This window comes from Rhinatrema bivittatum, chromosome 3 (genome assembly GCF_901001135.1).
Source record: "Rhinatrema bivittatum chromosome 3, aRhiBiv1.1, whole genome shotgun sequence".
In the NCBI taxonomy this organism is placed as follows: Eukaryota; Metazoa; Chordata; class Amphibia; order Gymnophiona; family Rhinatrematidae; genus Rhinatrema; species Rhinatrema bivittatum.
In genome coordinates this window covers 328,737,116-328,750,950 of record NC_042617.1, presented here as the reverse complement: position 1 = coordinate 328,750,950, position 13,835 = coordinate 328,737,116, and the positions used below count along the sequence as shown (strand labels likewise).

The window sequence follows — 13,835 nt, the reverse complement described above, 5'->3', positions numbered from 1 at the left end:
ACTGAGGACGCCATGTGACCCAGCAGGATGAGAAAATGGCGTGCAGTCGTGGAGTGCTGAGACTGCAGCTAGTGCGCGAGAGACACGAGAGTGAGAGCTCACTGTCGAGGCAGAAAGGCTTTGGCCTACAAGGTGTCCAAGTCCGCCCCTATGAATGATAAGGTTTGAGAAGGGACTAAATAGGATTTGTCGTAGCTGATTAGAAATCCTAGCGAGATTAGAGTGTAAGATGTAGGGACGACAGAGCAGCATGCTGAGTAGGAGCCCTGATTAGCCAATCGTCTAGATAGGGGTAGACATGAACACCGTGAGTCCTGAGGAAGGCTGCAACTACTACGAGGCATTTTGTGAAGACTCGTGGTGCAGACGCTAGGCCGAACGGAAGCACTCGGTATTGATAGTGCTTGGGGCCTACCAGAAATCTCAGTTATTTGCGATGAGATGGAGTTATCGCAATATGAGCGTAAGCGTTCTGGAGATCTAGAGAGCAGAGCCAGTCTCCTCTTTGTAGAAGAGGAAGAAGTGAACCCAAAGTTACCATCTTGAACTTTTCTCGATGGAGGTACTTGTTGAGGGCATGTAGGTCCAGGATTGGACGAACGCCTCCCAATTTTTTGGGGATTAGGAAGTACCGGGAATAGAACCCTAGGCCTTGCTGAGAGTAGGGTACTGGTTCTATTGCGTTGGACTGGAGGAGGAGGGGAGACCTCCTGTTCCGGAAGGATGAAGTGATCGGATATTCTCCATGTCTGTAGAGGTGGAGAAGACTGGTGGGATGGAGAGAAGGTTCAGATGATAACCTTGAACAATTATTGCCAATACCCACTGGTCTGAGGTGATTGCCACCTGTTGATGAAGTGGCACAATCGACCTCCCACTGGTACCTGAGGCAGTGGAAGCTGCCTGCTGCTCTCTATGCAGGAGTCAAAAACCGGAAGCAGGGCCCGGCTGAGGAGCTGCTTGCTGTTTTTGTTTTCGTATCTGACGAGACTGGGTCTTTTGAAAGGGTCTCGTAGAATGACTTCTAGCTGGTGGCGGGTAGGATTTCTTTGGACGGAATGACTTCTTAGTGTCCTTTCAGAAAGGCTGTTTTGAGGGGTATTCAGTGGGCATCAGAGAGAGTTGCCTCAGGGTCTCATGATGGTCCTTGAGTTCCGCCACCGTCCGTTGAATCTGCTCACCAAACAGATTATCTCCTATGCAGGGCAGGTCGGATAATCTGTCCTGTACTTCAGGGCGAAGGTCAGAATATTTGATCCAGGCCCATCTTCGTGCCGAGATAGCAGCTGCAGATTCCCTGGTAGCAGTGTCGAAGATATCGTAAGATGATCGTATCTGATGCTTGCTTGCCTCAAAGCCCTTGTTCACCAGGGTTTGGAGTTGTTCTTGGATTTGTTGAGGCAGGGAGTCTGTCAGGTCTTGTATCTGTTTAAATAAGACCCTATTATATTGGGTCATATAGAGCTGATAAGAAGCAATGTGGGAAATAAGCATTGAGCTTTGGAAGACCCGGCGACCAATGGCATCTAGAAATTTCTGCTCTTTTCCTGGGGGAAAGGAAGTTTGAGGTTTTGATCTTCTTGATCTCTTCTGGGCAGATTCTACTACCACAGATCGGTGATCCAATTGAGGTTTATGAAAACCTGGAGCTGACTGTACCAAGTAAGTGGTGTCAGCCCTCCTGTTGACTGGAGCAATGGAGCCAGGGTTTTCCCAGTTCTTCTTAAGGAGATCTAGAAGAACCTGGTAGATAGGGATGGAGATTATTTCCTTGGGAGCATTCAGTAATTGCAAGAGCTCCATCATGTGCCTGTAACTGGAAGGGAACCAATTCAGACATCTCCTTCACAAAATTTATAAAGGAAAGGTCCTCTGGAGGAGAACACTTCCTGCTTTCAGTAGGAGAAGGTGGTGAAGGCAAGTCATCGGTGTCTGGTGAAGAATCATCAGTCCAGGTATCGTAAGGATCAGCACCTGCCCCTCTAGGAGCCATAGGGGGATGGGGTGGTGGAATCCCTGAAGGTCCTGGTCTAGGCTCCAAAGGCATTGAAGGAGTAATGGGAGGCACCGATGAAGGCATCGAAGGCTCCGGTGCAGGCATCGATGGATGGATCGGTGGCACCGACGGATGTATCAGCATCGATGGTGTTTCTCCTCCCGATGACAAAGTAAGCGGAGAGGATACTGGAGCCATCGGTGACCCGGGATCCATCGGTGGAAAAGCGGCAATGAGCGCTTTCATCCTTGAAAGTAGCAGTGCCAATGCTGCTGGAATCGGGTCGGTGGTCGGTTCCACAATCGGTACCGGTGTCGGTGCCAGAGCAACTTGGAGTCGATGCATCGCCTTATTGATGGCCTCCTGAACCATCCGGTCCAGTTCTTCTTGGAGACCTGGAGCAAGCAGCCCCAGCTCGGGAACAGAAAAAGGAGACAGAGGCATAGCCGGAGGGACCACCGTTAAAGGTGGAGTCGTGGCTCCCGATACCCTGTTGGGTGAGGGTTGCCTCGGTGACCCAGTCACTGAAAAGGTCAGTGCCTTTACTGGATGGGGTTTCTTCAACGGCGGCTCGGACCATGGCGAGTTCGATGATTTCACTCCCTTGATGGCCTGAGACTTCCGATGTCGGTGGTGATGTTTCTCTCTACGATCCCCTCTGTCCTGAGGGGGAGTAGAGGCGGTTGAAGGCGAGAAGTCGTTGATGCCAGATGGTCACCGGCCAGTGGACGATGCTGGCACAAAGTTGCTTGTGCCGGTTCCGACGACGTTGATGCAGTTGACAGCGTCTGGGTTTGAGCACCGGAAAGAAGTTCCATCTTCTCCATTCTGGCCTTGCGACCTTTTGGTGTCATTAAGGCACATTTGGTGCAGGTCAAAACGTGACAGGAACCGACCGAAAACGGGTAGAAAACTTACCAGAGTACTGCGGCTGAAAAAGTTGAAAGAGGGGACCCCTGTGGGGTAAAGAAAGTTTTAGTAATTCTGTGAGGAAAATTTCTGTCAGGAATATGTGCAGAGCTCCTTAACCGCATGGCTACTGCTGCACGGAAAAAAGAAGACTGAAGGGGGACTTCTGCTGGCTGCAGTGTTAGTGCCATGCTGGGCATGCCCAGTAGGTGCCAGTCAAAGTTCTAGAAACTTTGACAAAAGTGTTCCGTGATTGGGCTCCATCCTGTGATGTCACCCATATGTGAGGACTACCATCCTGCTTGTCCTGTGAGAATGAACTTACTCTGTTCGTCATCTATCAAGTCTGTTCTCGATATATTTTATTGATCTAGGTCTCAGCTGCAGTGCCCACAGGATTCATGAGGCATTTATCTCTGCAATGAAAGCTTAAATCCAGAACCTCCAGGGTAACATTCTCTGAAATGCTACCTGTTCCATGCGTAGGTCACCAGAGGCAGGCAGAGCTCCGGAGTCTCAATGCGTGGATGAGACGATGGTGCAAGGAAGAGGGATTCAGTTTTGTTAGGAACTGGGGAACCTTATGGGGAAGGGGGAGTCTCTTCCGAAGGGATGGGCTCCACCTTAACCAGGGTGGAACGAGACTGCTGGTGCTAACCTTCAAAAAGGAGAAAGAGCAGCTTTTAAACTAGAACAAAGGGGAAAGCAGACAGTCGCTCAGCAGCGCATGGTTTGGAGAGAGGTATCTTCAAAGGATACTAATAATGCATTAGAATTAGGGCATCCCGACAGTGAGGTTCCAATAATAAGAAAAGTAGTCCAAGTACCTGTAACTAAAAACTCACCTGAGCTAAAAAAATTCTAACTTATCCCTATCAATTAAAAAGCAAGGGTCCATCAAGTCCAGCATCCTGTTTCCAACAGTGGCCAATCCAGGCCATAAGAACCTGACAAGTACCCAAAAACTAAGTCTGTTCCATGTTACCATTGCTAGTAATAGCAGTGGCTGTTTTTTCTAAGTCAACTTAATTAATAGCAGGTAATGAACTTCTCCTCAAAGAACTTATCCAACCCTTTTTTAAACACAGCTATACTAACTGCACTAACCAGATCCTCTGGCAACAAATTCCAGAGTTTAATTGTGCGTTGAGTGAAAAAGAACTTTCTCTGATTAGTTTTAAATGTGCCACATGCTAACTTCATGGAGTGCCCCTAGTCTTTTTATTATCTGAAAGAGTAAATAACCGATTCACATCTTCCCGTTCTAGACCTCTCATGATTTTAAACACATCTATCATATGCCCCCTCAGCCGTCTCTTCTCCAAGCTGAAAAGTCCTAACCTCTTTAGTCTTTCCTCATAGGGGAGCCTTCTCTGTACCTTCTCCATCACAATTATATTTTGAGATGCAGCGACCAGAATTGTACACAGTATTCAAGGTGCAGTCTCACCATGGAGCGATACAGAGGCATTATGACATTTTCCGTTTTATTCTCCATTCCCTTTCTAATAATTTCCAACATTCTGTTTGCTTTTTTGACTGCCGCAGCACACTGAACAGACGATTTCAATGTGTTATCCACTATGACGCCTAGAGCTCTTTCTTGGGTAGTAGCTCCTGATATGGAACCTAACATTGTGTAACTATGGCATGGGTTATTTTTCCCTATATGCATCACCTTGCACTTATCCACATTAAATTTCATCTGCCATTTTGATGCCCAATTTTCCAGTCTCACAAGGTCTTCCTGCAATTTATCACAATCTGCTTGTGATTTAACTACTCTGAACAATTTTGTATCATCTGCAAATTTGATTCTCACTCGTCGTATTTCTTTCCAGATCATTTATAAATATATTGAAAAGTAAGGGTCCCAATACAGATCCCTGAGGCACTCCACTGTCCACTCCCTTCCACTGAGAAAGTTGTCCATTTAATCCTACTCTCTGTTTCCGTCTTTTAGCCAGTTTGTAATCCACGAAAGGACATCGCCACCTATCCCATGACTTTTTATTTTTCCTAGAAGCCTCTCATGAGGAACTTTGTCAAACACCTTCTGAAAATCCAAGAACACTACATCTACCGGTTCACCATTATCCACATTTTTATTAACTCCTTCAAAAATGTGAAGCAGATTTGTGAGGCAAGACTTGTCTTGGGTAAAGCCATGCTGACTTTGTTCCATTAAACCATGTCTTTCTATATGTTCTGTGATTTTGATGTTTAGAACACTTTCCACTATTTTTCCTGGCACTGAAGTCAGGCTAACCGGTCTGTAGTTTCCTGGATCACCCCTGGAGCCCTTTTTAAATATTGGGGTTATATTTGCTATCAGTCTTCAGGTACAATGGATGATTTTAATGATAGGTTATAAATTTTACTAATAGGTCTGAAATTTCATTTTTTAGTTCCTTCAGAACCCTGGGGTGTATACCATCCAGTCCAGGTGATTTACTACTCTTCAGTTTGTCAATCAGGTCTACCACATCTTCTAGGTTCACTGTGATTTGGTTCAGTCCATCTGAATCATTACCCATGAAAACCTTCTCCAGTACGGGTACCTCTCCAACATCCTCTTCAGTAAACACAAAAGCAAAGAAATCATTTAATCTTTCCACGATGGCCTTATCTTCTGTAAGTGCCCCTTTAACCCCTCAATCATATAACGGTCCAACTGACTCCCTCACAGGCTTTCTGCTTCGGATATATTTTAAAAAGTTTTTACTGTGAGTTGTTTTGCCTCTACGGCCAACTTCTTTTCAAATTCTCTCTTAGCCTGTCTTATCAATGTCTTACATTTAACTTGCCAGTGTTTATGCATCATCCTATTTTCTTCTGTTGGATCTCTGTGGGCTGTTACAAAATTACCCGATAAAAATGTTCCAGCCTTCATTTCAAAAATAAATTTTGATTTTCATATGAATGAACTGATTGTATTACATTTGTTATGCCCTAATCTGAAAATTGTCGTACTCTATAGCTGTAAAAAGCCCAGACTTCAGTAAGTCAGAGCAACTTTTCAGGTTGTACAAAGCAAACAAAAGCAAAAAAAAAAAATTTAACAGCTACAAAGATTTCCATTTCCAGATGGATTAGAGCTCATATACCAAAGCATATACAAGATGGAATAAATGTGCCCCTTCTTTTGTCAAAACTCGTCCACAGGAGCAGTTGCCATGTTGTATGCTAAAAAAAAAAAACAAAACACAGTCTTCTGTTGATCAAATGTGCAAAGCTGCAGTCTAGAGTTCCAGTCCCATATCTGCAAACCAGGTCGTTGCCTAGGCCCTGCACGACCCACTAACAGTTTTCTGGAACACACAGCTCAGAGCCAGCCACTTGCATCAAAAAGCAACTTTATTGCATGCATCAGTGTTCACTAAAGCTGCCCTGTCCACTTTTTAGATGCCTAAATTTCAGTGCTCAGCAGGAAGAGGTTTTCATTTAGGCTGAGCTAGATCGTGTGAATATCGACCCCTGTGTTTGTGTAAAGTCTCAGTGATACTAGTGTACATTGTGATGTGATAAAAGGCAGAAATCACTATTAACATTTTTAACAATGACCCACAACCCTGGAGGTAGCCATGGCAGCAGAAATATTGTTCCCGCAGTCTCACTGGATACGAATAGACCACATCCACTATAATGTCACAATGACATCACACCGGGAGGGTCATTTTCATAGAAACATAGAAATGACGGCAGAAAAGGAGCAAATGATGCACCCAGTCTGTCCAGCAAGCTTATACTTTTGCCAGTATCTGCTGCACTGTGCAGATTCTCTTTCCTAACTAACCCTGTCTTGGGGAATGCCCTCCTCCCCCCCCAGAGGAAGGATGGGCAATTTCAGACAGCCACTTTACGCCGGAAAATAGCCAGTTAACCTTGTAAATGTCCCTTGAAAATTTCCCTTCCCATGAACCAATGGGATCCCATAGTGTACTTCAAACACGGCTACTCCCAGGGAACAACTTACATTCAGGCCAATACAGAAAAACGCGCGGGAGAGCCGGCGAGCTAAAAAGAGGCGCTAGGGACACTAGCGCGTTCCTATTGCTTCCTTTTTGACAGGAGCGGCAGCTGTCAGCGGGTTTGACAGCCGACGCTCAATTTTGCCGGCGTCGGTTCTCAAACCCGCTGACAGCCACGGGTTCGGAAAATGGATGCCGGCATAATTGAGCGTCCGTCTTCCAACCCGCGGACCAATTTTTAAATTTGGGGGGGGGGGCCCCCTCCGACTTAATATCGCTATGATATTAAGTCGGAGGGTGTACAGAAAAGCAGTTTTTTCAGCTTTTCTGTACACTTCCCCGGCGCCGGCAGAAATTAACGCCTACCTTTGGGCAGGTGTTAATTTTTGAAAGTAAAATGTGCGGCTTGGCTGCACATTTTGCTTTCTGGATCGCACGGGAATAGCTAATAGGGCCATCAACATGCGTTTGCATGTTGCGGGCGCTATTAGTTTCGGGGGTTTGGCCGCGCGTTTTTGTCGTGCTATCACCTCTTACTGTATAAGGGGTAAAGCTAGCTCGTCGAAAACGCGTGGCCAAACCCGGGCTAACAGTGCGCTCCACCGGAGCTGGTCAGGAGTTCTCCAAGCTGAGTACAGGACTGTATTTAATAAAATGAGACTTAGCAATCACTTTTGTAGTTGGAAGAAGGTGAGCCTCAGTACTTGTGTGTGAATTTTGAAATACTGTAAATACAGAGCAGGTAAAGGAGTGGGGGGTTAAGCAAGAGATGTAGAGAGAGATTAAGAACCTTTAGTTGGTATGGAAGGGCAGACTAAATAGGCCACATGGTCTCTTTCTGCTGTCCTGTTTTTATGCTTCTCTGTCACTTCTCCCATTCTCTAAGGGAAGAGATCTGATGAATGAGGCCCTAAATTAGGTTTTGTTACTATACGTGTTAAGAAGGCTTGCTGTAATGGTAAAATATTCAATGGAGTTTATTTTATTTATTTGTTTGTTTGTTTAATTTCAAATCAGGAATTTTCCGAGCCAAGCATAGTACTATACGGGAAAGAGGACTATAAAGGAAAGAAGAGAGAAGTGACGGGCGAGACGGTCAGCCAGCAGGTCCTGGGGTACAGCCCTCACATCGCTTCTCTGCAGGTCCTTGGGGGCATGTGAGTTAGAAGCATATCTCCTCTCTTTTACTTTCCTGTCAAAATGTGCCGAGTTTAGCCATGAAATCAGATTCAAAAGATTTACCCAGCTAAAATGCAAATGCAAAATACCTCCCCCCGTCCCATTTTACATGGCTAAATTTGAGCAGGTAAAATTGCCAGCAGCAGAAATTTATCTGGGTAAGAAAGGGGTCAGGTTGGATGATTCCTGGGGTGGGATTTTCAAATTTAGCCAGGTAATTCAATATTCAACTGAATTTTCTATAATCACTGGATCATTTTATACTCATCACCCCAGTTCTAATGCCTCCAGGATCATTCATCTGCACCCACCAAAGCTCAAATGCCACTTTGACAATTCTAAGATTAGCCTAATCAAAGGTGTCATAATCTGCAAAGAATCCAGATTATCTAGGACCAACACGGCTGCTAGAACTCTGCACTATTTCCTGCTTTAGAAACAAAACTCTTTTACAGAGGTGCAAGAACTCGTCATCATGCAATAAAAGTAAATCCATTGACTTTAAATATCACCTTCCTCATCATTTGGACAAGTCAGACCATACAAGTGGGTTATGCACTCCAGCCAGCAGATAGAAATGGAACTAAACTAATTCACTGTTCCTTGTACGTACCCGGATCAGTCCAGACCGTGGGTTGAGCCTCCTGTCCAGCAGATGGAGACAGACCAAAACTGAAAGGGTATCCTATATCAGGACAGAGCCTACCCTGCAGCCCTTCAGTATTTGTCTGTCTCCAGCAGATGGATCAGCTCACCCTGCGGTTCCCTGATCTCTGCTAGTTAGCCTTTTCCCACTTTGGGTAGTTCTATCTCAGGATCAAGCAAGTACTTTTTCGTTTGTTCAGAATTTAAAAAAAAAAAAAAAGGTAATTGGCTCTGTTTCTATTTTTTAGGAGACAGTACTGTCTCCATGCTCTTGCGGGGCTTAGGGGGGCTTTGCCCCTTGTGGAAATATAGCCTAAGCCCCTGTTCTCGGTGATCCTTGGAGGTGAAACTGGTGGTCCAGTCACTCCCCCTTCCCTGGCTGCCTTTACTTTGTCAAGGAAGCTCCCCTAGGACAGTTCCCTTTGGGATCCTGTCTTTCTCAGTTCTGCCTTAGACTGCAAAAAAATAAATAAATAAAAAAGATAAATAAAACCTATTTATACAGCTTTCCAGCCTGTTCTTGTCATCGGGGGCCGGCAGCCAGAGTGGTTTGGGAGAGGAGCATGCAGGGTTCAGTCTGCTGCCTCTGCTCCTCTCGGCAGCACATTTTCTGCTCTTACTGAAATCAGCTGATTTTCTCTGCTCTTCGTGGCTTTTCTTCAGTGATCATGCCATGCTCCAACTGCTGCCTGTCGTGTGGAGAGCCCTTGGCACAGCATGTTTACCGGGGGATGAAGGGCCCTCTCGGGGGGCGCGTTTAAATTCAGTCCAGGGTTGCTCTGCTAGTCGAGTGGCCAAACCGTTCCCGGGTCAGCAGACCGTGGGAATGGAGGCCATCCTGGGGATTTCTGCAGCTCCCAATTTGGAGCTGCTTGGCACTGATGATCCAATTTTTTTAGGGTCCACCCCCGCCCCCCCCCCCCCCCCCCCAGCAAGTCTAGGCCGCGTTTTTCATCAGAATTTGTGCTCCTCATGCACAAATCTTATCTGGCCAGCTTGCAGGAGGAGGAGGATTTTTCTCCTGGTCCCCCGCCAGCCAAAGTTCCATGATTAGACCCCCCTCTCGCTCCTGCGCTCCCGGATGGGCAGGGGTCTGTTCGGGTGCGGGTGGTCCCAGGGGGCCCTGCTCTTCCGGACCCTCCGGCACCCTTGGGCACCCCTGATCCGGATCAGAGTCTGGACATGGCGGAGACGCTTCCTCCTCTAGACGGGGATGACCCTAGGGTTCTCCGGCTATTTCACAAGGAGGAATTAGATCCCATCATTCCCTTTGTCCTTCAGGAATTAGGGATCGAGGGCCCCCGGCGGATTCCCTGATGGCCGCGCTACCCAAGCATATGGACCCCGTCCTGGCAGGACTTCGGGCTCAGACGTCGGCCTTTCCTTGGCATCCTATGCACAAGTTGCTACTCCTTTGGAAATGGGAAGCTTCCGAGGCGGGGCTCCGCGTCGGGAGAGCCATGGACAAGCTCTATCCACTCCCGGAGGACTGTTTGGAGATGCTGAAAATTCCCACTGTGGATTCTTCAGTATCTGCTGTGACCAGGTACACCACTATTCCAGTGGTGGGTGAAGGACGCGCAGGATCGCAAGCTTGAATTCTACCTTAAGCGCATCTTTGAGGTGCTTGCATTGGGAGTCCGGGCGACTATCTGCAGCAGTCTCATGCAGCGGGCAGGCCTTAGGTGGGTTCAGCAATTACTCGGCACCCAGGACCTCCCGTCCGCAGAGGCGGAGCAGGCTGAATGACTGGAAGGCGTCATTGCGTACGGTGCAGATACTCTGTACGATCTGCTCCGAGTCTAGGCAAAGGCGATGGCCTCGGCGGTCTCCCCTCGTAGGCTCCTGTGGTTGCGTAACTGGTCAGCAGACCCGTCGTCCAAGGCGCGGTTGGGCACCCTGACCTTCAAGGGTAAGTTGCTTTTTGGCGAGGACCTGGAACAGCTCATTAATTCCTTGGGTGAGATCAAGGTTCATAAGCTGCCTAAGGACCGGCTGAAACAATCCTGGGCGTTTATGCCTTTTTGTTCCTGTTTCCGGGGCCAACGTCTGTATGCAGCGCGCGGGCGTGGTACTTCTGCCAGGGGGTACCCTTCCAGGTCCCAATCTTGGTCCCAGCCCTTTTGAGGGCGCTGGCCCTTTCGTGAGGGGGCCTCTCAGCGAGCCGCCCCGAAGCCTGCTTCGCAATGAGATTCGATCGGCCCGTTCCTCAGTCCCCAACCTAGGGGGTCCCCTCTCCCTATTTTTCGAGGAATGGGTCAAGATCACATTGGACCAGTGGGTTCTCGATCATCTGCGATGGTTACACTTTAGAATTCTCTCGAGATCTTCCGGACCTCTGTGTAGTCTCTCCCTGCGGGCGCCTAAAGCAGGATGCGGTGGCCCAAACCCTTATCAGGCTCCAGCAGCTGGGCGCCATTGTCACAGTTCCGGAGGCAGAAATTGGCGCCGGCCAGTATTCCATCTACTTCATAGTGCCAAAGAAGGAAGACTTTTTTCGGCCGATTTTGGGCCTCAAGAGGGTAAACCAGGCTCTCAAGGTGCCCCATTTTTGGATGGAGACCCTGCGGCGGTCATAGCAGCTGTTCATCCCAGCGAATACCTGGCCTCCCTCGACCTAACGAAGGCGTACTTACACATCCCGATTCGCCCCGAACACCAGAGGTTCCTTCGCTTCCACATTCTGGGCCAGCATTTTCAGTTCCGGGCGCTGCCATTCGGTCTCGCCACTGCGCCGCGCACCTTTACCAAGGTCATGGTGTCGTGGCGGCCGCTCTCCGACGGGAAGGAATCTTGGTCCATCCCTATCTGGACGACTGGCTTGTACGGGCCAAGTCAGAGATTCTCTGCCGGCAGGCAGTCGACCGGGTTCTTGTTCTTCTTACCTCCCTAGGGTGGATAGTCAACTTCCCCAAGAGCCATCTACAGCCTTCCCAGGTGTTGGAATTTCTGGGGGCGCGTTTCGACAAGCAGCTTGGCAAGGTGTTCCTGCCCCATGCTCGGGCATTCAAGCTCATCGATCAGGTGAGCAACCTTATTTCGCTCCCGCTCCCAACAGCGTGGGATTACCTCCAGGTACTGGGGACTATGGCCTCAACCATCGACCTAGTCCCCTGGGCCTTTGCGCATATGCGACCGTTACAGAGAGCTTTACTATCCCGCTGGCAGCCGGTGTCGGAACAGTTTAAGAATATAAGAAATTGCCATGCTGGGTCAGACCAAGGGTCCATCAAGCCCAGCATCCTGTTTCCAACAGAGGCCAAAACCAGGCCACAAGAACCTGGCAATTACCAAAACACTAAGAAGAACCCATGCTACTGATGCAATTAATAGCAGTGGCTATTCCCTAAGTATAATTGATTAATAGCCATTAATGGACTTCTCCTCCAAGAACTTATCCAAACCTTTTTTGAACCCAGCAACACTAACTGCACTAACCACATCCTCTAGCAACAAATTCCAGAGCTTTACTGTGCGTTGAGTGAAAAATAATTTTCTTCAATTAGTCTTAAATGTGCTACTTGCTAACTTCATGGAATGCCCCCTAGTCCTTCTATTATTCGAAAGTGTAAATAACCGAGTCACATCTACTCGTTCAAGACCTCTCATGATCTTAAAGACTTCTATCATATCCCCCCTCAGCCGTCTCTTCTCCAAGCTGAACAGCCCTAACCTCTTCAGCCTTTCCTCATAGGGGGAGCTGTTCCATCCCCTTTATCATTTTGGTTGCCCTTTTCTGTACCTTCTCCATCGCAACTATATCTTTTTTGAGATGCGGCGACCAGAATTGTACACAGTATTCAAGGTGCAGTCTCACCATGGAGCGATACAGAGGCATTATGACATTTTCCGTTCTATTAACCATTCCCTTCCTAATAATTCCTAACATTCTATTTGCTTTTTTGACTGCTGCAGCACACTGAGCCGATGATTTTAAAGTATTATCCAGTATGATGCCTAGATCTTTTTCCTGGGTGGTAGCTCCTAATATGGAGCCTAACATCATGTAACTACAGCAAGGGTTATTTGTCCCTATATGCAACACCTTGCACTTGTCCACATTAAATTTCATCTGCCATTTGGATGCCCAATCTTCCAGTCTTGCACGGTCCTCCTGTTATGTATCATAGTCTGCTTGTGATTTAACTACTCTGAATAATTTTGTATCATCTGCAAATTTGATAACCTCACTCGTCGTATTCCTTTCCAGATCATTTATATATATATATATATATATATTGAAAAGTACCGGTCCAAGTACAGATCCCTGAGGCACTCCACTGTTTACCCTTTTCCACTGAGAAAATTGACCATTTAATCCTACTCTCTGTTTCCTGTCTTTTAACCAGTTTGTAATCCACGAAAGGACATCGCCTCCTATCCCATTACTTTTTATTTTTCGTAGAAGCCTCTCATGAGGGACTTTGTCAAATGCCTTCTGAAAATCCAAATACACTACTTCTTCCGGTTCACCTTTATCCACATGTTTATTAACCCCTTCAAAAAAATGAAGCAGATTTGTTAGGCAAGACTTCCCTTGGGTAAATCCATGTTGACCGTGTCCCATTAAATCATGTCTTTCTATATGCTCTACAATTTTGATCTTGAGAATAGTTTCCACTATTTTCCCGGCACTGAAGTCAGGCTCACTGGTCTATAGTTACCCGGATCGCCCCTGGAGTCTTTTTTAAATATTGGGGTTACATTGGCCACCCTCCAGTCTTCAGGTATAATAGATGATTTTAATGATAGGTTACAAATTTTAACTAATAGATCAGAAATTTCATTTTTGAGTTCCTTCAGAACCCTAGGACCAAATCACCGGTCCAGGTGATTTGCTACTCTTTAGTTTGTCAATCTGGCCTACTACATCTTCCAGGTTCACAGTGATTTCGTTCATTTTGTCTGACTCATCACCCCTGAAAACCATCTTTGGAACTGGTATCTCCCCAACATCCTCATTAGTAAACACGGAGGCAAAGAATTCATTTAGTCTTTCTGCAATGGCCTTATCTTCCCTAAGAGCCCCTTTAACCCCTCTGTCATCTAATGGTCCAACCGACTCCCTCCCAGGTTTCTTGCTTTGGATATATTTTAAAAAGTTTTTATTATGAGTTTTTGCCTCTATGGCTAAC

General features: G+C 46.9%; 1 protein-coding gene across 4 annotated transcripts in view; it reads left to right on the top strand.

The window, feature by feature from the left end:
- The window catches only part of CRYBG1 (crystallin beta-gamma domain containing 1), a 479,364-nt gene that overhangs the window by 422,312 nt on the left and 43,217 nt on the right, over positions 1–13,835 (top strand). For all 4 annotated transcript variants that reach the window (XM_029595327.1, XM_029595329.1, XM_029595328.1 and 1 more), the window contains one exon: positions 7,894–8,033. In XM_029595327.1, coding sequence (XP_029451187.1) covers positions 7,894–8,033 — 140 coding nt within the window. The remainder of the gene's footprint in view (positions 1–7,893; positions 8,034–13,835) is intronic.